Source organism: Impatiens glandulifera, chromosome 3 (assembly GCF_907164915.1).
Source record: "Impatiens glandulifera chromosome 3, dImpGla2.1, whole genome shotgun sequence".
Taxonomy (NCBI): domain Eukaryota; kingdom Viridiplantae; phylum Streptophyta; class Magnoliopsida; order Ericales; family Balsaminaceae; genus Impatiens; species Impatiens glandulifera.
Window position 1 is genome coordinate 51,074,661 of NC_061864.1, and position 23,142 is coordinate 51,097,802.

At 27.4% G+C, this 23,142-nt stretch overlaps 3 protein-coding genes across 3 annotated transcripts; 1 reads left to right on the forward strand and 2 right to left on the reverse strand.

Moving 5' to 3' along the window:
• The first annotated feature begins 758 nt into the window (after window positions 1-758).
• Window positions 759-8,488, forward strand: LOC124928681 (probable ubiquitin-conjugating enzyme E2 23). The gene is made up of 9 exons (XM_047468934.1): window positions 759-966; window positions 1,440-3,438; window positions 4,165-4,302; window positions 5,168-5,641; window positions 6,131-6,200; window positions 6,299-6,438; window positions 6,678-6,989; window positions 7,824-8,118; window positions 8,269-8,488. Exons 2-8 carry the CDS (start codon window positions 1,450-1,452, stop codon window positions 8,088-8,090), a joined length of 3,390 nt encoding a protein of 1,129 aa, XP_047324890.1. The 5' UTR covers window positions 759-966; window positions 1,440-1,449; the 3' UTR covers window positions 8,091-8,118; window positions 8,269-8,488.
• Window positions 8,489-15,311: 6,823 nt separating this feature from the next.
• LOC124931842 (SKP1-like protein 1B) lies at window positions 15,312-16,093 on the reverse strand. The gene is made up of 2 exons (XM_047472414.1): window positions 15,731-16,093; window positions 15,312-15,632 (listed from the first exon to the last, which is right to left on the reverse strand). The coding sequence occupies exons 1-2, from the start codon at window positions 16,037-16,039 to the stop codon at window positions 15,459-15,461; spliced, it is 483 nt and encodes a 160-aa protein (XP_047328370.1). The 5' UTR covers window positions 16,040-16,093; the 3' UTR covers window positions 15,312-15,458.
• Window positions 16,094-20,290: 4,197 nt separating this feature from the next.
• LOC124931277 (glycerate dehydrogenase HPR, peroxisomal) lies at window positions 20,291-22,892 on the reverse strand. Its single transcript, XM_047471709.1, has 12 exons — window positions 22,670-22,892; window positions 22,378-22,602; window positions 22,180-22,301; window positions 22,030-22,111; window positions 21,884-21,956; window positions 21,715-21,806; window positions 21,566-21,640; window positions 21,372-21,479; window positions 21,197-21,274; window positions 21,058-21,102; window positions 20,853-20,967; window positions 20,291-20,508 (listed from the first exon to the last, which is right to left on the reverse strand). Exons 1-12 carry the CDS (start codon window positions 22,793-22,795, stop codon window positions 20,486-20,488), a joined length of 1,164 nt encoding a protein of 387 aa, XP_047327665.1. The 5' UTR covers window positions 22,796-22,892; the 3' UTR covers window positions 20,291-20,485.
• Between the last annotated feature and the right edge of the window lie 250 nt (window positions 22,893-23,142).

Genomic DNA, 23,142 nt, shown 5'->3' on the forward strand with positions numbered 1-23,142 from the left:
GTGTCCCACCTTCATAAATTTCATTTTATAGAAAAAATATGAACTCTAAGATTTGATCCTAATTAAATTATAATTAAAATATTATATTTTTTATATAATAACTGTTTAAAAACTCCCATATGGTAGTCAATTCTAAGAGAAGACATTTTATAGGTTTTTGTTAATTATGTTATGTTTTCAATATTTATTTAATTTTGATTATATATTCCTTTTTCTTTTGTTATTTTAAATATATATATTAATGCATAAAAGAAAGACAATTTGGATAAAAAAATTAATTTACTTAAAAATTATTATTTCTTAAATTTATTATTAGATATTAATTTAAATCAGGATAAATTTATATAGTTCAGCCAATTCCAAAAAGTAATATAAATAAATAAATAAAATTTTATAGTACAAATTTGACATTCACCCTAATTTTTTTAATTAATAAATTATTTTTTATTTATATTTTTTTTAAAAAGACAAAAATTATATTTATTCATAATTTTCTTCTTAATTTTTTTAACAAACTCAATTTTTTTTTCAAAACACTTAATCAGTTACAAATTTAGATAAAATAATATTATGAAATTATTTTAAATTGTATATATAATAATAAATTTAATAACATTTATTTGTTTAAAATATATATATATATATATATATATAAAATAGGTATTTTTTATTTATTAATTATGATAAATAATAAAAGAGGATTATAATTTAGGTAGAAATAAATAGAATTGACGAAATTTAGAATAACATTTCACCGCTAGCCTAGCCTAGCTTGCAGCTCGCTCCGTCTTCCTCATTCATTCTTCTCATACTAATTCCAGGCAAAGCTATACGGCGAAGAGCCGTTCGTTCATCCATTCATTCATTCAATCAATCAATCAATCTCAATAGAAGAAGAAGAAGATACGGAAATCATCATTCTCCATCTATCTATCTATCTTGATTCCTGAACTTCAGATTTCAGAGGTAAATTCTTCCTAAGAGATCTCTTCCTCTTTCTCCGTTAATATCTATTTTCGATACAACTCTGCATCGCTTTTCTACTCACCGATTCTTCATAATCGATTTCTACTTATTTTCAATCAATTTATATTAGACTCTTCTACGGATTTGCTCTTTTTTATATTCTAATTTGAAGATCTTCATCTTGAGCTTCTCTAGATGATTTCTAATTCGTAAACAGTTATTCGTTCCTGTATTGATTGATTTTTATAAGATGGATGAGTCTAGGGGAAAATAGGATTTGAATTTTGTACGCTTTTTGTTTTTTGTTTTGAGTTGCTGAAATAACTTGAATAAGTTACTTGAATAATAGTTTGAGTTCTGAATAAGATGAACACATAAGAAGAAGAAGAAGATTGACTGTTATAAACTCTTTTATTGATAATCATGTATTATGGATATGGATTGAACCTGAATAAACTTTTGTATTTCGTTAGCTTCTGATAGATGGAGGCAGGAAAACCGGGTGAATTTTTAGCTAATGGGATAGCTATAGATGGAATTGTGAATCCTGCAATTGATCAATCAAATCCCGAAGCAGATTCTGGGAATAATGTTGTTCTTGGGAACTTGAAGAATATTACTACCTATATATATAGGCAAGATGTTGTGAGGAACAACCGTGATAGTAAGATCGGTATTGTGATGGAAGTTGCGGGTGATTCGGATTCAGATAGCAGTATAACTGATGACGACGATGATGACGAAGATGATGATGATGACGAGGATGCCGGTGATGATGAGGATGAGAACAAAGATTATGGAAACGTCTGTAGTGAAAATGATGCTGCTGGAAATGACAGTGCTAGGAGTGCTGATGAGAACAAAGAGTCTGGAAAGAGTGGTCCTCTTTCTCCTGACCAGGTTCGGGTGCTTTGGATTGATGAAACAGAGACGGTAGAAAATCTTAATGAGGTAAAAGTCCTTGATAGGGGTTTTTTACATGGGGATTTTGTTGCTGCAGCTTCAGATCCAACAGGTCAAGTTGGAGTGGTTGTTGATGTCAATATGTCAGTGGATTTGTTAACTAGTGATGGTTCTATAATATACGACGTTCAATCGAGAGACTTGAAACGTGTTAGAGATTTCACTATTGGTGACTATGTAGTACATGGTACTTGGCTGGGTAGAGTTGATGATGTATTAGATAATGTTACTGTGTTATTTAATGATGGTTCTATGTGTAAAGTATTGAAGGCTGACCCGCTTCGACTTAAACCAGTTGGCAAGAATCTCCTGGAAGACAGTCATTTCCCTTATTATCCTGGCCAACGAGTAAAGGGTACATCGTCATCTGTTTTTAAGAATTCTAGGTGGTTGTCTGGTTTGTGGAAAGCTAATCGGCTCGAGGGCACTGTAACCAAGGTCACTGTTGGATCAGTATTTATTTATTGGATAGCTTCTGCTGGCTATGGGCCTGATTCTTCTTCTTCACCAGCTGAAGAACAGAACCCAAAGAACTTAAATTTACTTTCTTGTTTTTCGCATGCCAATTGGCAATTGGGTGATTGGTGCCTTTATCCCAAACCTCCATTATCTTCTTCTATTCATCTGGCCAAGGGTCCTTCAAACCTAGATATTCATGACTCCACAGAGACTGAGGTGAAACATGGTTGCAATTCAGAAATGGTCAGTCAAGATGAACCTAATGAGAATGGCGAGACAATGGAGGTTGATGTAGAGAATGAATTGGACTCCTCCCTTGCAAACATAGATGGCAATACCATAGCTGAGTCCAGCTCATGCGGTAGTTCTGTGTCAGTCTCGAAGGAGCCTGTTCATGAAACTTGGCCTCTTCACCGCAAGAAGATTAGAAAAGTTGTAAGAAGGGATAAAAAGGCTCGCAAAAAGGATGAAAACTTTGAAAGGGCTACCCTGATTGTCAACACTAAAACAAAAGTTGATGTAGCATGGCAAGATGGAACTACAGGACGGGCATTGGATTCTATTTCTTTAATTCCTATTGATAGCCCTGGTGATCATGAGTTTGTAGCAGAGCAGTATGTGGTGGAGAAAGCAGCTGATGATGGCAATGATTCTCTTGAAGTTCGGCGTGTTGGTTTAGTGAAAAGTGTTAATGCAAAAGAACGGACTGCTTGTGTTAGATGGCTGAAACCAGTGTCGAGAGCAGAAGATCCTCGAGAGTTTGACAAAGAGGAGATGGTTAGTGTTTATGAGCTTGAGGGACATCCAGACTACGACTATTGCTATGGTGATGTAGTTGTTCGGTTGACACCTGTTTCATTTATCACATCTCTTGTTGAGTCAGAGCAAGTTGCTGATGATCCAAAGGAAAATCTTATAAATTGCAAGGAAGATAAGAAAATAGTTGCTTCATCCAATGATGAATTCTCAGATCTCTCTTGGGTTGGGAACATTACTGGTCTGATGAATGGTGATATTGAAGTCACATGGGCAGATGGGATGGTTTCCCTGGTATGGAATGCAAATCTTCTAAATTTTACTAACTTTTCTCTATTTTCATGAAGGACTGGTGCATTTTTTTCCTGGTACTCTTAATTTAGTTTCTGGTATGGTGATATGTTTCTTTTGTTAGGCATTCTTATGGTTGTACTCTTGCTCACCTTCCTTATTGTCAAGAAGTTCAACATACCTTCTTGTCTAATCATAACATAGGACGTTAGTTTGATTTTGTGGATGTAAAGATAGGAGCTTAAGGCTCGATGAATGTAAATATTGGAACTCAAGACCTTGTTTGATGAAGGATTATTTAGATTTAATCCAAATAATCATTATCCCATCATCAATCAAATGATCAATCAAAATACCAAATTACCCCTACTTTATTTTTAACATCTTAAATATTAACTTCAAGGGTATTTTATTCATTTAGCCCAAATAACCCCAAAATAATCTCCTTTTTCATCAACAAGATTTTTTTTTCCAAAGTAAACCCATATCAAACAAGCTCTAAGTCTTCTTCTTGGGAAAGCTATTTTTTTCTTTCTGTTTCTTGTTTCACATCTAATTGATATATTTCCCTGTAGTTTATATATATTGTGAGCTCTCTGCATTAAACAAATATTGGGAATTTCATCTGAAACGTTCTTGTATGTTTAGACCCCACATGTTGCTTCTTTGGTCCTCAAATGTCTTCTACATAAGTGTTCTTATCAATTGGATGTTTTGGCTTGTAACTAGGTTGGCCCTCAAGCAATCTACGTTGTTGGTCGTGATGATGATGATTCCATTGGGGCTGGAAGTGATGTTAGCAATGAAGCAGCAAGCTGGGAGACAGTCGATGATGATGAGATGGACACACTTGATGAAAGAATTGAGGTGGGCCCCTATTCAACTTTTCTTGATTTATTTATAACTGCTACTACATAACATCAGAGTCTGAGTATCTACTTGTTTGATGTAGGAATTTTTTCAGACAATCCAATTTAAATAAGAAACATGGTTTGATGAAAAAGTAGATTATTTTGGATTATTTGGGTTACATGACTAAATATGTTTTGTATTTTATATTTTAAGATATTATAAAATATAAAGTAAGGGTATTTTAGTTGAAGATTTGATTGATAAAGTTGTTGATGATGGATAAGGGGTTATTTATTTAAAATCAAACAACTCTTCATCAAACAAGGCCTAAATGTAGGATGTGCTTGGCTTGGTTAAAATGATAGCAAGCTGAAAGTGTATTATGAATTCTGCACATAGAAGTAAAAAGACAAGTGAATACAATAATGATTTTGCATAAAGTTAGTACTTTATTTTTTCCTTGTAACTTTTCCAAGGTCTTGTTTGATGAGTAGAATATTTGAATAACCAAGTGGTTTTATTTCCAAATAATCTTGTTTGATACAGATCATTGAATAATCAGATTATTTGGGTAAAAAGACATTAGGAGTATAAATATATATTGGTTTCCTTCAAGGAATATGGTATTTTGGTTGATGATTTGAATAATGTGATTCATGATTATTTTGTTGATCGGGTAGTGGGTTATTTGAAAAAATCTCAAATAACCCACATCAAACAATGGCCAAATTTGAATTGATCATTGTTATTATATTAAATATTTTTAATACTTAAACAGGTCGAACCTTCTTAATGCTACACACCTTTTAATTCTGGTCATAATTTCTGAACCTTTATTACTAAAATTTCATGAGTATTAACTGTTGATTTTCTTATGTAGGAACATGAACAACAAGATGATGCAGGTATGACTCCTAAATCAGAGGACAGCACAGCAAGTGGAGATAACAATATTAGGACTGGGCCACTTTCTATACCCCTTGCTGCCCTTGGATTTGTAACCCGTTTAGCATCTGGAATATTTTCCCGTGGGCGTAAGGACCAGGAATCATTTATCCATGAATCCTCCGATGAACATGAACTTGAATTTGGAGCAACAGAAGTTCATGCGGGTGATTCGAGCAAGGATTTAAATTCCCATGGTTCTAATATCAATGATAACTCTGCACCTGACACAACAGTTGAAAATGAAGTTGTTGAACCATCTCTTTTGGAAGCGGCAGAAGTGCTTTGTTCCTTGAATTCTGTAACTATACATGGTTCGTCATCAAATGAAAATGGTATATCTGTCTTCAAAGGGTTTGACATTGCAAAAGATCCTTCAGACCACTATTATATAGGTGCAAACAGACAGGTACATATTTTTTTAGAGTTTGTACCTTGGCTTTCTAAAGCTGCATCATAATTATCCATAAATAAAGGGAATATCCATTTTCATTGTGTAACTTGCATTCATGATGGACTGTCTTGGGCCTTGTTTGACGTGGGTTATTTTAGATTAATTCCAAATAACTCACTATTCAATCAACAATCTACCCATCGATCATATCATTCAAATTATCAAACCAAAAATACCAAAATACAATCTATTTAAAATAATAATAATTTCATCATATATTTATACCTCTAATGTAATTTTACCCAAATAACATAACTTTCAACAACCTACATAAAAAAAGGTTATTTCACATCCAACAAGGCCCTGATGTCTAAATATATTTTTTTATCCTTCAGTTTCTGCTAATTCTTTGTAGTCTGTCAGTGTTTGCAAGTCACTCACTGGTTCTCTAAATAGGATAAAGAAGTACTGGGTGAGGTTTAATTGTTTCCATGCATATTGCAGAGTAATGCTGGTCGAAAGTGGCTAAGAAAGGTACAGCAAGATTGGAGTATCCTTCAGAATAACCTGCCAGGTAATTTTTTTTTCTGGGTGATAAGTTATAGTATGGATTTAGGTAATTGCCAATGGTCCCATTTTATCATGTAACTAATCAACTTGAATTGTGAACAGATGGGATTTATGTGCGAGTGTATGAAGATCGTATGGATCTGATAAGGGCTATAATAGTTGGAGCATACAGTACGCCTTATCAAGATGGGCTTTTCTTCTTTGATTTTCACCTTCCACCTGAATACCCTGATGTTCCACCGGTATGCAAAGCTGATTATTCTTCAAAATGTTACTTAGATTTTGTAAGCTTGATTGGTGTTGGATATAAATAATTAAGTGATTTTAAATAACAATTATTAAATAAACTTAATTCAGATAAGGACTCAACTGATATCAAACACCGCCTTAGCCTTTTGAATACTCAACTAATAAACTTCTTGGCATTTTCTTGATTTACTTGAAGTCTGCGGCTATAATTTCATTTGTTGTTGTATTGCAGTCATTATACTATCATTCAGGAGGTTGGAGAATAAACCCAAATTTGTACGAGGAAGGCAAAGTGTGCCTTAGCCTTTTGAATACTTGGACTGGCAAAGGCAATGAAGTATGGGATCCTTCGGCTTCAAGTATTCTTCAAGTTCTCGTGTCCCTTCAGGGTCTAGTACTCAATGCCAAGCCATATTTCAATGAAGCTGGGTACGATAAGCAAGTTGGGACTGCGGAAGGAGAAAAGAATTCATTGTCCTACAATGAGAATACGTTCTTGCTCAACTGCAAGACAATGATGTATCTTATGCGAAGACCTCCAAAGGTGATATATTTTATGCTTTAATACTTTTGTGAATGTTTACTTTCTTGTTTTGTTCTTATTAGATGTGCTATAAAGTGTTTATAGTAATTACTTCATTTGAAAACACTATTACTGCAGATTCCTCGTTGAAAACTGAACTTAGGGTTGATAATACTAAATTTTCAGTGCCGAATTAGTCAAGTGTACGGGAAATAAATGATAAATAAACTAAATTAATATACTTGAATTTATAGTAATGATTTGATAAAATGTGAAATTAATGTTGGGAAAGTGGTTAAGACCGTTTTATCCTTGTAGTAACATAATTTTATTAAATTATAGGGGTTAAAATTGTATTTTTTTTTTACGTTCTTATTGTATTACCTAACTAAGCCAAATTTTGAGTGTGATAAATTGAAAATCAAGTGCTGAATATTGAATTTTAAGTGTCAAATTAGTTATGTGCGTGGAATAAATATCAGAATTTCAAATACTTTATATATAAATTGATTTGATAAAATGTGGAAATAATGTCTATAAAAAATATTTAAAAGACTATTTTACCCTTATAATAATGTAATTTGATTAATTTACATGGTTAGAGTTGCTGGTTTATATGTTCTTACTATATTACCAAGTAAAGTCATTCATAGTTTACTGAGTGAATAATAAATAATTAAGCTATTTTAGAGAACTTGATTCAAATAAACATTGCCATAATCATACAGATTTAGAAAGTTCTTGGTGGTTTCTTTTCCGAATCAAGATGTCTGCATACCATCTGATTTCGTATTATTTATTTTGTAAAGGATTATTATAATTATTGAGAAGGAATTGTTTTGTTTGGTGTTTCAGGACTTTGAAGAGCTTGTGAAAGAACATTTCAGAAAGAGAGGGCATTACATACTGAAAGCTTGTGATGCATACTTGAAAGGAAACCTAATTGGTTCTCTCTCGAAAGAGGCATCTCCTATAATAACAAGTGATAAAAATAGTGCCAATGCAAATTCTGTCGGTTTTAAGCTCATGTTAGCCAAGATTTTACCAAAGCTCTTCACAGCACTTAAAGAAATCGGAGCTGATTGTGACGATGATGCATATAAGCATTTGCAGCAGTTGTAAGTCGCTTTATTCGAAATGGACAAAACAGGTTGGCTCCCTTTTTTTGTTTTCTTGTGAAGTATGGAAATTCATTATACATGCTTTGATTTGATTTGGATATTCTCAAAATGTAAAAGAAAAAAAAATGAATATTGGATTATTTCGAGACTTGGCTGCATGATTCTTTTTTTTGTTACAGTGCTGACCGAGCGACGAAGATTGACCAGTTAACATTAAATGCACACATTTGGAATGTGTAAAATTGCTTTTACATGTAAGTTTCTTCTCTATTTTGATGAATTATAACCCATTTCATTTTTTTATGGCTTCTCTTCTCCCTATATTTGGGTTGAGGCAACAATTTGGTCAACTTAATTGTGACATTTGTTCTGGTCAAGAAGATTTCTCATTTCTCTTTTTTTTTGTTACTCATTTTTCGGGTTTTTCTTGCTTTGTTTTCTCTTCGGTTTTATTGTTGATTTAGAAAAAAAATATTAATTTGCTATACTTCATTTGTTAGGCCTTGGGGAATTTTTGTGTGTAGAAATGGGATATAAGTAGCCTAAGCAATTAGAATAGTGAATTTGAATTTGTTTTTTTGGGCTAATTCCCCATTTCCAAACCCTAGTTCTTGAGATGTTTTTGTATCTGGTCCCTACAAGGGCTCATTTGATAACAATTTTCAGGATTGATCTGAAGTTTAGATGAGAAATTGTAGATAAAAAATTTTAAGCATTTTTTTTTGTTAGGTATTTCATCTGAATGTAGAATTGAGATAACATTTTTAAATATAATTTAATTAGACAAGAATTTATTAAAGTTTTTTTATTTAAATTTAGTTGTAGAATGGGTTTAAGTTTTTAATAGGATGTGGTTGATAGAATTAAAATTGGTTTTGAAATATTGAATTTATGTATTAAATGAGTTAAATAAATGAATTATTAGGTATGTAAAATGTAAATTGGAAATTAATGGTACGAAAGTATGTACACTAGGGGTACAAGTAAAATAGTCCGAAAAGATCGAACAATTAAACGATTTAACTTGGTTATTTGGTTTAGTAGTGCTATGAGTAAACAGAATTTCATACTCGATCTTATTGAGATACGCGATTAAAATTAGAAAAAACATTATACATAATTTAGTTACATCTTTAAATCTTCTTAATAATTAAGTTTTCAATATTGTTGTTTGTATTTTGATGTATACATAATTTAGTTACATCTTTAAAAGTTAAAACTAAGTTTTTCAAAATAATTTTGATGTATAATTGTATTATTTAGCAATAAATTTTGCAAACTAATGAAAATATTTAAACAGATTAAACTAACTGAATTAACTAATAAATTAAACGACAGTATGAGAGATTTTTTCAACAATTTAGTTTTTTTATTGGTGGTGTACAGACCTAATTGAAACTATTACCCATAATCTAAATATTATTTTATAAATATAATTTAATTAATTTTAGTTAAAAGTTATTTTTGGTACTCTATTATTGGATGGTTGAGTTAAGTGTGATAGTTTATAATTAAGTTGAATTTAAATAGTTAAATAATAGTTATGAAAATAAATTTAATTTGATAAAGATGCAAAGGAATACAAATGGGAAATAGAAAGTTAGACTAGATGAATGTTCATCGACAAAATATTAAAATTGGTCCCGAAGTATTAGATAGTTTACAAATTGAGAATACAAGTTTAGAGCCACTGAGGTGAGCTTTCATATATTTAAATAATATTCAATACAAATTATATAGTCATTACCTTCACTAATATGAAACTGGATTTAATCAAATTTTTATATTACATAAATTTTAAATTATAATTAATGTTCTCACATATTTTATTTTTTTTAAATATTACATCAAACAATAATTCTTTTCGATCTAAAAATTTATTTTCAAACTTAAAAAAATATTTAAAAAATATTTCATTTTATATATCAACTTTTTAACTTTTTCAATAACTACCAATATATTTATCAACTTTACAAATTAAACTTAATATTTTTTCAAAAACACTCATTAAATTTTTGATAAAATTAATTAATACAAACAAAAAAATAAATTAAACATTATTAAATAAACACAAACTACACTTAAAAAAAAATTATATTAAAACCAACATTATTAAAAAAAAAATTAAACATCATTAAATATTATTCATTATTGTAAAATTTATGATATATTTATAATGTAACAAATATTAATAAAAATATATAGGATAAAAACAAAATATTAAATATATAAAAATAAATATATATATATAAAAATAAATATTATATAAATTAAAAGTTAAATGACGAAATTAAAAGTTTGAAATAAATAATATAAAGAGTTAAATATCAAAATCAAAATATTAATAAATTTTAAGAACTGTTTTTAAATTTAATTAAAATAAGCGTTCATGAAGCGTTATATATGGGTTTTTCGGAGAGGAATAAAATAAAGGGATTTCAATTTTGCGTTTTTGTTTGTCATTCAGTTAGAGATTAAAAATGACTATGAGAATGGTTTTGCACTAGGGTTTGGAGTTGCTCTAAGTATAAACATTTTAAAAAGCTTTAAATTGAATAATATGTCTTAGTATCTCGTCGCAACACAGTAAACAACAATCAATGTGTTTTTTTTTTATATAAATGAGATTAATGTTGACATGTTTTTTATAATTTATAATCACATGGTGTCTATTGTTATAATGTTATATTTTTAAAAATTATTTGTTAAAATCTTGTTCTCGTGAATAAAAAATTAGTGTTAATTTAAATTATGTATCAGCCTATCAGGTATGTGTGAAACTAATTATAGCATTGATCTATTTAATTTAATTTAATTAATATAAACATCTATGTTTATTATTATAATGTTAATATGTTGTCACATTTTGTAATTATTTGTTTGATAAACTAATTATTTGTTAATATATCTTTTACCTTTTTAGATTGATAAACACAAAATATAACATTGGGCACGGATTTAAATGATTTTTTATTTTAATCTATTTTACTTCAAAAAGTTGGGCTTGATGTTTTACTTTTTTAAGTTTTATAGATTGACAAGAAAAATATAACATAATCTAGTCCAAATATTCAATTTTTTTTATATTGTTAGTTTTTTTTTATAAAATTTGACTTTCTCAAAGTTCTAATTTCCAAGGACTCAAAAATTAGGTTTAGGGTGAAGTATGAAAAAAAATGGGATGAACATGAAAAAATAAAGAAAAATAAAATTGTAGTTGTAAGGATTACAATTTAAAAATAATGTAACACTACTACGTACTAGTCATCAACTAATATAAATATTATTATTGGTTAAAAGGTTGAGATATGTAGGTCTTTACAATGTTAATTATTTAATATATTATTTACATATAAAGAAAATAAAAATAGTCTAAAAAAAATATCATAAATTATAAAAACACTCAAATAACAACCCTAAAAAAATAACTATTATCTATCTATTCTATTCATCTTAGAAATCGTCTGATGAAAGAGTTTTATTTTTTTTATTTTTTTTTATTATTATTATTATTATTTTTTTTTTGATAAAACCCAATTTTTATCCTAAAATTCAAACATCTTATCAATTATCAAATTAAATAATTTTATCATTTAAATATCAAAAATACTTTATAATTTTATCATCTCTCTAAATTATCATTCACTCACTTATACCATATTCTTTAAAGTCAAAAGATAAATTAGTCTTCAAATTTTAAAAATCAATTTTTTCTTAATTTTTATTAAACAAGAGTTTTTAAAATAAAACTCAAGTAAAACCCAAAAAAACTCTTTCTTCAAAGAAGCCCTTAATGCTCCCCTCTCGTATTCCCAAATTCCAAGCATTCTTACATAAGCATAGGTTAGGGTTAGGGTTAGGGTTAGGATTAGGGTTAGGGTTAGGACTAGAACTAGAGTTAGAGATAGAGTTAGAGCTCCTAGAACTAGAGTTAGGATTAGGGTTAAAGTTGGGCTAGATTGACTAAGCTATAGGGTTAGGGCTAGTCGAGCTAGAACTAGAGTTAGAGATAGGGTTAGAGCTCCTAGAACTAGAGTTAAGGTTAAGGTTAAAGTTGGGTTAGACTATTGAGCTTTACAGCTCATGTGTTGCTCATGATGATGACATTCATTTTAACTTAAAATATAATAATATAATATTGAGCTTTACAGCTCATGTGTTGCTCATGATGATGACATTCATTTTAACTTAAAATATAATAATATAATGTTGGGTTAGACTGATTGAACTTTACAGCTCATGTGTTGCTCATAATGATGACATTCATTTTAACTTAAATCATAATGATGACATTCATTTTAACTTAAAATATAATAATATAATATTGGGTTAGATTGATTGAGCTTTACAGCTCATGATGATGACATCTATTTTAACTTAAAATATAATGCTGATAATCACGTGAAATTTTTTAAACTTATTACATAAATGTATATAAATATAGTTATATTATTTATTTTAAATAATTTGTATTCTTTTTTTTAATTAGATATCAATACATAACAAAATATAAGATTCAGGCCTTGGTCAGGTTTTATTATCTTCTATTTAAAAGAAACAGCTCTCTTGTTTTGTCTGTGTTTTAATTGGGATAGTTTTTATATATTGATTCTTTATTATTGCGTTTTTTAAAATAAGTAAAATATTAATATATTTTAATTTGATAATACAATGACATAATATTCAATAAGTATCATGATTTTTCAAAAAATCACATATATCTATTAGTTTTTAGAAATCATAATTGTTTAAAATATAAAATGAGTCAAAATAGTATATTATCAAAATTTTGAATTAAAAAATATTACTTTTAATTTTATTTTGACAATTTTATGAAATAAATTTTAACAAACAAAAAAATAATTCAATAGGCATATACCCTTTTGTCTCATTAATATATGTTATTATGTTGATGTCAGAATGTTATCATTATCGTTTTTTTACATTATTATTTGACTTGATACATATTTTTTCTTCTTTATTGGGATTTTTTTTCCTTTTCCATTGTTTTCTTATCTTATTCTAGTTTAGTAATGTTTTTTTATAGTCAATGTTGTTTGTTTTTATAATTCATGTAAGGTCTTGTTTAATCTAGTTTAGTATTGTTTGATAATATGAACCCATGTTCTTATTAGTAATCCAACTTAAAAAAAAAAAAATCATATGCACAATAATCTAGTGGGTTAGTATCCATTAAAAATATTATTAAAGAAAATATCATATTTAAAAGAAAAAAAATTATAATAAAAAATATATCATATTCTATTTTAAAGATGAAATAAAAATAGCCTAAAGGAGTTTAAAATTCAAATAGTTTTATTTAATATACAAATTAACATTATCTTTTTTTTAATTAATATATATAATACCATATGCTTCTAGATCTTTTAAGTTAGATAATGCATACAACTTGACATTGTATGTCTTTACTATTATAGGGTTAACAACATAACACAAATAAAAGTAAATGATAAATTAAAAAAAATATATTTAAATAATTTCTCAAGTAAAAATATTTATGACCTAACAATAAAACTAAAACATATATTTATATTCATGATGAGGCCAACAAAGTAAGAATTAGTTGATCGCTCCAATTTTAATTTCAAATGGTGGCATATGTTATATGTTATTCTCTAGAAGGAATAAACTTTTTTTTATAATTAATTTATCACACTTTAAAAAAAAAAAATTACATATTTTTTTAATCACTCGACCCACCCTCACCAAATTATTAAATTAATTTTTAAAACAAAAATAATACGTTAGAATGAGAAAACATACGCTTTATTTATTACTAAAATTGTGATAATTTTATTTTAATGTAAGATGTTAGCATGCTTAAAATAATGACATATACTTCACTTATTGCGTTCTAAATGAGAATCGAACTCGTGACATTAAGTCTCTAGTAATAACAAATACTTCACGTAAGGTATTCTAAATGAGAATAGAACTTTTCTTATTTGAACTATCTTAGCAAACTACATAGGTTACAATTCAAAATTACAAAATGAAAATTACATAGATAACCCTAAAATTACTTCAATAGTATAATTTTAGCTCTTAAATTATTATTATTTTTTTTTGAAACAAATCACTTCTCAAACTTTTAGAAATTCGGTCAATTTTTCGGTTATGTTTAACGACTTTACATCTAAATATTATATATATATAATATATATATTATTTTTAATCGTTATTTTTTATATTTATATATATAGTTATTAAATTTCTTATATGTATATAATATATATATATATATATATATATATATATATATATATATATATATATATATATATAAATAAATAAATAAATAAAGACTGTTACTATTATTTAGGTGACCTTTTAATTACTCACTTATTTTTAATTCTTAAATTATTTTTAAAAAAATATATTTATAAATATTATATATATATATATAAACTTTAATAATTATATATATAAATATAAAATTAATGATTATAAATAATATATATATATAAATTATATTAATTATTTTTAAACTTTATTTTACATATAAATAAAAATAAATAATATATATATTTTTTAATAAAAGACATTTAAGAATTATATAAATATAAAAATTAATGTTAATACATAATAACAATAATAATATATATAATATATTATATAAATATTATATATATATATAAGAGATTTAATAATTATATATAAAAATATAAAAATTAATGATTAATGATTAGAATAATATATATAAACTAATAAACGTTTCGAAAGTTGATGAACTTTCTACAAGTTTGAGGGACAATTTGTTTTAAAAAATAGTTTAAGGATAAAAAATAAGAGATTTAAGTAATTTAAAATCCACCTAAGTAGTTTGGGCTAAATAGGTGACAATTCAAAAGGTAAAAAAAACAATAAAAGTCTATTGGTAAGCTCAACTCATCTAACAACATTTTTTCAATTGTATCTAAATCCAAAATTGAATAAAAATTGTTCACAAAACTTTTTTTCAAAAAAGATTTTATATTAACAACATTTTTTCAATTGTATCTAAGTCCAGAATTGAATAAAAATTATTCACAAAACTTTTTTTCAAAAAAGATTTTGCCTATAAATTGTTTCCATATGGATCTATCAATACAAACTTCAATATTTCCAAAATCATCAACTTAACTATTTTTTAATGTATTTTAAGTAGAATCTAACCATAAACCTTCTAAAACCATAAGAAAAACAAGACATAGTAAATGCAATAAAAAGATTTAGTCATAATTCAAAGTACTTCAAGTCTTAATTGATAAACATGCATAGATAGATAATTATGATAACACAAAAGAAAAGGTTCAACATTACATTTCAATTCAAAAACACCTTCTTCTCCAATCCAAAATCAAATCTTTCATTCAAATGCCCATGCATTCTCCCTACGAACTTCTTCTTCTTCCTCAGGAGTAAAATCATTGACTATGTTAAAAATCCTGCGAATCTCTTCAGGTGTCTTTCCCTTAATCTTATTAGCCACAGTTCGGCATGTAAAATCCAACAAGTTCTTAATATCCAGATAATTTGCAGCCTATCAAATTATATTACAATTTCAATCACACCCATTCATTCAAAATCAAAATAAATTTCCAAAATCATAAGATAAGTTATAAGTGAAAAAGATCAAACCAGAATGAGGTCGAACAGAGTGTCCAGGTCTACTTTGACGAAATCCGAATCGAAATGCTTGAGATCTATTATGGCAGCTCTATCCCCATCCCGAATCACCTCCAAGTGCCTCTTGCAGTACTCAATCACCTTAGACATGATTTTGCCGGTTACGTTGAGTAACGGGATAATAGTGTTGGCACAATCGTCTTCGATTAAGCATTCTTCGATTAAATTCTTAATCGTTTGAGATTGAAGAGCCACTAGTTCTTCCACCTCGAATAGCTGCCCATCGGAACTCTTCAACGTGATAATCCTCGACGCCGACATCGGAAAAGGAAGGTCTTAATCGCCGGAAAAGAGAAACCCTAGAATTTGCAAAGAGAGAGAGAGAAATGATGTGCTTGAATGGAAAGAGATCGAACTGTATTTATAACATGTCTGGAAGAATAATTTTTTGGAAAGATTATTTTTTTCAATTATGGTAATAATACAATTATATTTAGAAATATCAAAATTATGGTTATTGATGACATGTTATTAATAAATAAAATCTATTTTACATTTTGATTTTGAACTAATCACACACAAAAAAAAATTGTTTGATAATTTAAAAATAAATCTAAAATGAAAATGTTTTCGACGTGTTTGAACCAATAAGAGATTGCCACGTCCTAAAAAAGTTGAACCGTTCCCTATCTTTTCACACATTGTTCTTTTCTCACACGTGCAATCGTGCGCAACGTGTTTATTAAAGAGTTTGTAACGTTTATTGACCTTATATTGTATGACGTTCACTATTTCTTAAGCGTTACTTCACAATACAACTTTAAAATATAATAATATTATTTTTTTTACGTTACATTTTATGTATGTCACAAATTTCTCGTTTTTATTTTTAAAATTATTGTTTATTAAATTTTAATATAAAATAAATGGAACTAATTTTTCTATAACCATCTTCACCCATCTTAAACAATTTAATCATCATTTTCATTTTGGGGTTACCATAGAAATAAATTATCTGTCTTCTTAATATTATAAAAGAAAATTCAACTTGCAATAAACAAGAAGAACAAAATATATTTTTCTTTTAAACTAACTTAGTTTAGTTTTTTTTTTTTTTTAAGTTGTTTAGTAATATATGATTTATTTTTTTAATTTAGAGAGTTAACAAAAAAAAAAAATGTGTAATAATATTTTTTGTTTACATTTTTTTTAGTGAAAATTGAAATAAAATGTTTATCACTTAAATTTAGGGATGACAATGAAGCGGTTCGGAACTGGACAAGAACGAACACACCAAGGGGCTAAGATATCAAGGGGTTGAGGTGGGCTTAAACCACCCATAGCTCATTCAATTATATATATATATATGATGCAATTTTAGGTTTGTAAGTATTGTTTTGAGAGAAAAAAAAAGTTAATATATTTATTTTATTTTTGTTTGATTTGAATGATTATTTAGATTTTAATTATATTTTAGATTTGGTCAGATATAATTTTTAGTATTTTTATAATTTATGGATATTTTTTTATCTTTTAAATTTATTTATTTTCTTTATATTCAAATCATATTTTATAATAATAATTATTTTATTTAAATATGTATATTAAAATAGTCTATTTCAACCTTTCAAAAAAAAAATATTAATATTATTTACATAATACCTACTTTTACTTTTTTTTTTCTAAATTATATCTTATGAATTTTTTTATTTACATATTATTTATATATATATATATATATATATATATATATATATATATATATTTTTCTAAATATTATTTTATATTTTTCTATTAATTATTGTTGGAAAGTTTATTATTATTATTTACCAGTTATAAATTGAATTTAAAATATTTTATTATATTTAATTATATAGAAACTTAATTAAAATTTTGTTTTATTAAATTTATTTTAGTTTCATAATATATATATATTTTAATATTCCCTTATATATAAGAATATATGATCTATGCTATAATAATAAAAAAATATTTTGTTATAGTAGAAATTTTTTATTTAATTTTTATCCATTATTTTCTTTTATAAATCTAAAAAAAACTAAATTCATGTTTATACTTTATTAAATTTATAATTTTCTTATATTATTCAATTTTATCCAACTTTTTTTTAAACTCATTTTAATTTTTTTTTAAGTCCACCCTAATGGTAATTCTTGAGTCCGTATCTGGAACTGGAACTGGGAATGCATTTAATATTTTCGTTCCGTTTTTATTTTGGAAATTTTTTAAATACCATCATCGTCCCGTTCGGTTTCTAAGAATCACCGTGGAACACCGTTTATAAATATTTAAAAAATAAAATAAAAAATTATATAATAAAATTATATTAACGAATTTTTTAATATAATATATATTGTAATATATTAAAATTTTATATTGTTATAAAGAAATAAAATTATAACTTATAAAATATAATGAATAAATAAATATATCGATAATTTTACATATATGGTGAAATCGGGACGGGTCGGAATTTAGACACAAATATCATCTCCATTCGATTTTTTCCAAACGAAAGGTGTTTCAAATTGTCATCTTTACTAAAATAAAATAAAATTAGTAGGTTATATATAAATTTGTATAAGATATTTTAAATATAAAATTTTGAATTTTTATGTTAAATTAAATTTATAAGAAATATTATTTACCTAACTTATTATATAACAAATCAAAGTATTTCATTTCATATTTTGAATATTTAAAGAAATAATTATTCTATCTTCTACATACATTGCATATGAAAAAATAAAGTAAAAATAAATTTAAAATGAATAAAGTTTTAAATTATCTAAATGTGAAATCTTATTATCCTAAAAGTAAAATGAAATTCTATCTTTCTTTAATCTTTCTCCCTATAAGCAAATATTTGTAAGAATGGTGAATTTTGTTTTATTATAATTATTTATTTTTAATATTAATTAAATCATTAAAATATTATTTTTTATTATCCTTCTAGTTAAATAATTAAATTGTAAGAACACTACTATTATTTTAAAAGAATGATTGTTAATAATTTAAAAAAATATAAAAATAAAATATATATTATTATAAAATTTTAAAACTCCAACAGATCATGAGTATCCCAAAAATATGAATTTATGTTTTAATTAATTTATATTATCAACTAATCATTTATACAAATCATTACAAGTAATATCATTGCAATTTGAAACCAGTAATCAAATTGAATCGTCTCTTTGTCGATTTCCATGGTTTGATCAGTAGTCCGTAGTTGACTGGATGGTATTGGATCACCGTTTCGATCACACCTCGATTCTGTTCCGAACATTATAAACACAATTAAATATATAAAATCACAAATATATTTAAATTTATTTTTTTATAATAATATAAAATTTTAATATATTATAATTTATATTATATAAATGCATCATTACCCAATAATATAATTTTATTATATATTATTAGATCACTGAGTATTGAAGTGTTGTAATTAAATTTATATTATCACCGATCATTTAAACCATATTGGTATGAATTGTATCTTTTTGGACAGTTTTCTCCGGTATGATCAGGAGTTGACGGTATGATCAGGAGTTGACCAGGATGGTATTTGTATTATTATTCCGACCTTACTCCGATTCTGTCCCGAACACTATAAACACAATTAAATATATAAAATTACAAATATATTTAAATTTTAAATTTATTTATTTATAATAATATAATTTTTTTTATTATATTAACCAATTATTACCCAAGAATATAATTTTATTATATACTATTAATCACTATTATTCTAAGAGTATGAATTTGTGTTTTAATTAATTTATATTATCACCAAATCATTTATACAAATCATTACCGAGTAGTACGATCGCAATTTGAAACCACACAGAATTGTTAGACAATTTTTCCCGGTTTAATCGGGAATCGATCGGGAATGATATTTGTATCACTGTTTCGATCTCACTCTGATTCTGTCCGAATATTATAAACATAATTAAATATATAAAATTCACAAATATATTTAAGTTTAAATTTATTTCTTTATAATAATATAATTTTTTAATATATTACAATTTATATTATATTTTTAAAAAATTATATAATTTTATTATATACAAATATTTTTTTTCTAGAGAATATAGTATAAATGGTGGCTTCTAGAAGTTCCCAAAATGGGGACAAGAATGGTAGTAACAATATATTCCCGAAGTAAAAACGGGAATAGTAAATAGATTTTCCGTCCACGTTAACATCCCTATCAAATAGACAGAGACGAATCTATGTAGGGGCTCGGGTGGACTGAAGCCCACTCCCAGAAAAAAAAATCAGTTAAAATATGACATTACCCCTTAATTATTAAAAATTTTTAATAAAATTCACTATTTTATTTATTTAATTATTAAAAGAATGGTAAAACTTACCTTTATTTACCCGTTTTATTAAAAAAAAAATCATTTTTTATTTTAACCCACCCTAAACAAATTTTAAGCACACCACACTACCGAATCTTGAATCTTTCCTGCAAATAACATGCTGATTCCTCGCCTAACTAATTTGATGTATTTGATAATTTTAATGAAATTGCAAACACAATAAATAAAGTTTATCATTTTCCCAATGGATAGTGTTTCTTTTTTTTATTAATAAAATATTATTGACAAACATAAAATATACATAGCTTAGCAGTTTCATGAGCAAATTACATCAGATTAATGCATTTTTTTGGAAATATTACAACACATCTCCCTCTCTTTATGAATCCAATGCCCAACCATTTCATAATTTTGAAACTGGTAAGCCTGCAATAAGAACAAATCCAGTATCTGAAGTGAGAAAGTATCATTTTCTTTTAGCGAAATTGATTATCGAACAGTTAAAAAACACCTAAAATTCCATAATCGAACGAGAAAGAGGAAAAATAAGGACTAGTTTAATTGGCGGGACAGTGCTAATTTGATCTCACTAAATGTCTTGTATCTCGATTAATTGAGAAAAAACTAAATTTGTAACAAATTTTTTTCCATATAAATAAAAAAGTATATGTGGTATGGATTATTATTTCATTTGAATTTTAGACTAGCTCAAATTTATCATACCAAGAATAGGTCAATTATTAACCAAAAAAAATGTCTGATAATGTTACCTAAGGCCTTTGAGTTGACAATGCTCGGGCAAGCTGACGGAGGAGGAGCATTCTCATTGAGGAATGCGTCGACTCGGTTTGGATCATGCCAAATTGGGTATCCTTTAATCGTTCCCTATAACCATCCGCAAATACAAAATAAATAAAAATTGTAGGACTTTCAAAATAAATTCAATTATACAGGCGATGGATTTAGATTCATTACCAACACATTTAGAGCAGCAAGTGTTGCCATTCCTTCTCGAGTCCACTGCCCACGACCAAGATCACGATATTAACAACCAAGGGAGGTTTCGGAATAAAAAAAAAGTTGAATAAATGAGGGAGGAGTAAAAGATGTTAACCTTGGATGCAGAGGCGATGTGAGGAACAATTACTGCGTTTTTCATGTCAGCAAGTCCAGGCTTCATATAAGGCTCATCCTGATGCAAAAAACAGACACTCCAATATATGATATATCATTAAACACATGAAAATTAACAACTCCTAAGATTAAATTGTTTTTCAAAGAAAGGTAACCTCGAAGACATCGAGACCAACTCGAAACATGGGATTATGTTTAAGATGTTCAACCAAAGCTACTTCATCAATTACAGGCCCTCTGCTGCAGTTTATAAGGATTGCATCCTGAATGAAATTATTTAATTATACATACTACATAATAAATAAACATATCTTCCTCTTTAAACTTAAAACAAAAAACAAGATTTCACCTTTTTCATCATAGCTAGCCTCTCCTTGTTTACAAGGTGATAAGTTGTTTTATCCAACACTGGATGTAGACTTATCTGAAATTGAAAGAGTATCCTCAATCGAAGAACTATAGCTGTTCTTTATCAGATGATAAGTTTTGTTTCCTTACCAAATCAGCCTCACGAAGAACTTCATCCATACTTGATGCTCTTTTCCATGTGACAGGTTCCTCCCCATTTGCCTTCAAGAACTGACCATATGCTGTACCATTCATTCATTCATACACATCAATTCAAGATAACAAAGATCTGGTTATAATTGATCAATGTAAGACATGCCTGTGACAAACTTCTCTAATCGCGTGGATTGGTAAAGGTCAAAGTAAATCAAGTTCATCTTGAATCCCTCAACCTATTTAAAATAGACTTAAAATAAGTAATTTGATTAAGAAGTAAGAACCAAATGTTGTATATTATCGTACTACCATCATTCTAGCATAAGCAGAACCAATTCGACCAGCACCAATAACACCAACAGTCTGTCCTTTGAGCAAATTGCCTACAAAACTAAGAGTAAAATGAAAACAATCATAACCAGTTCTCAATTAAAAAAAAAACGAATAAAAGAAACATACAGATGAGGAAGCCATCCTTCATAAAGACCAGCTCTCATGAACTCATCTGCTTCAACAATCCTCCTTGATGCTGCTAAAGACAGAGAAGCTGCTAACTCAGCTGTAGTCTCAGTTAACACTCCCTGTTTGTTACCCATATCATTTTATGTCAAAATTGAAAGAACAAGAACAATGTTAATAGAGAGTTTTAGTAATTACAGGTGTATTTCCCACAGAAACACCATATTTGTTTGCAGCATCAACATCAACATTATTATATCCAACAGCCATGTTACTAAAAGCTCTTCCTCCAGCTTTGCTCAATGCAGAAAACAATGTCTCTCCCCATTCCTCTGTCAACTGACCAATCACTCCATCACATTTATCACCGATGAGAGCTATGATATCCTCTACAGATAGGATTGTTTTCTTCTGGGTACATATCTGAAAACAAAACAAGGATGAATAACTGAAAGGAATTGAGTAGGGAGAGATAGAGAGTGATGTAGACCTCAAGACGGCAGTCTTGTTGAATGAGTAGATTAATCCATCGAGTACCGGGCATGGGTTTTGTGCTGATCACTCTGTATTTGCCATTTGGATTCCAAACTTCAATTGAGACAGGCTTATTAGCCATTAGAGGACCCAGAAAGGAAGTAAGCTCTTTTTCTACAGAGAGATGCAGGAACAATATAGTTGGTAGGGAAGTTGATGATTTCTCAATGGATATGTTCAAAAGGATTTTAGAACAGAGAGGGAGAGAAATTAGTGGTGCCAATGGAAGGGGATAAATGGTTCTTCCTTTGTACGCCACGTAAGATATAAGGCTATCTCTTTTATGAGAATTACACATTATTCAGATCATTCTGAAACACAAACTATGCTTTCACTTTCTTGGCTCATGTTATCATTTAAATAATATATATCTATCTATCTATACACAGATAGTAAAAATATGGACAGAAGAGTGTGTATTATTAACAG

Coding starts and splice junctions, on each gene's coding strand:
- LOC124928681 (XM_047468934.1), top strand. CDS start 1,450: ATGGAGGCAGGAAAACCGGGTGAATTTTTAGCTAATGGGATAGCTATA. Junction 5,642..6,130: donor ATATAGGTGCAAACAGACAG/GTACATATTTTT, acceptor TGCATATTGCAG/AGTAATGCTGGTCGAAAGTG. Junction 6,990..7,823: donor TTATGCGAAGACCTCCAAAG/GTGATATATTTT, acceptor TTGGTGTTTCAG/GACTTTGAAGAGCTTGTGAA.
- LOC124931842 (XM_047472414.1), bottom strand. CDS start 16,039: ATGTCGGCGTCGAGGATTATCACGTTGAAGAGTTCCGATGGGCAGCTA. Junction 15,633..15,730: donor CTCTGTTCGACCTCATTCTG/GTTTGATCTTTT, acceptor ATAATTTGATAG/GCTGCAAATTATCTGGATAT.
- LOC124931277 (XM_047471709.1), bottom strand. CDS start 22,795: ATGGCTAATAAGCCTGTCTCAATTGAAGTTTGGAATCCAAATGGCAAA. Junction 22,603..22,669: donor AACAAGACTGCCGTCTTGAG/GTCTACATCACT, acceptor TTTTGTTTTCAG/ATATGTACCCAGAAGAAAAC. Junction 21,103..21,196: donor ACATCGCCTCTGCATCCAAG/GTTAACATCTTT, acceptor GGTCGTGGGCAG/TGGACTCGAGAAGGAATGGC.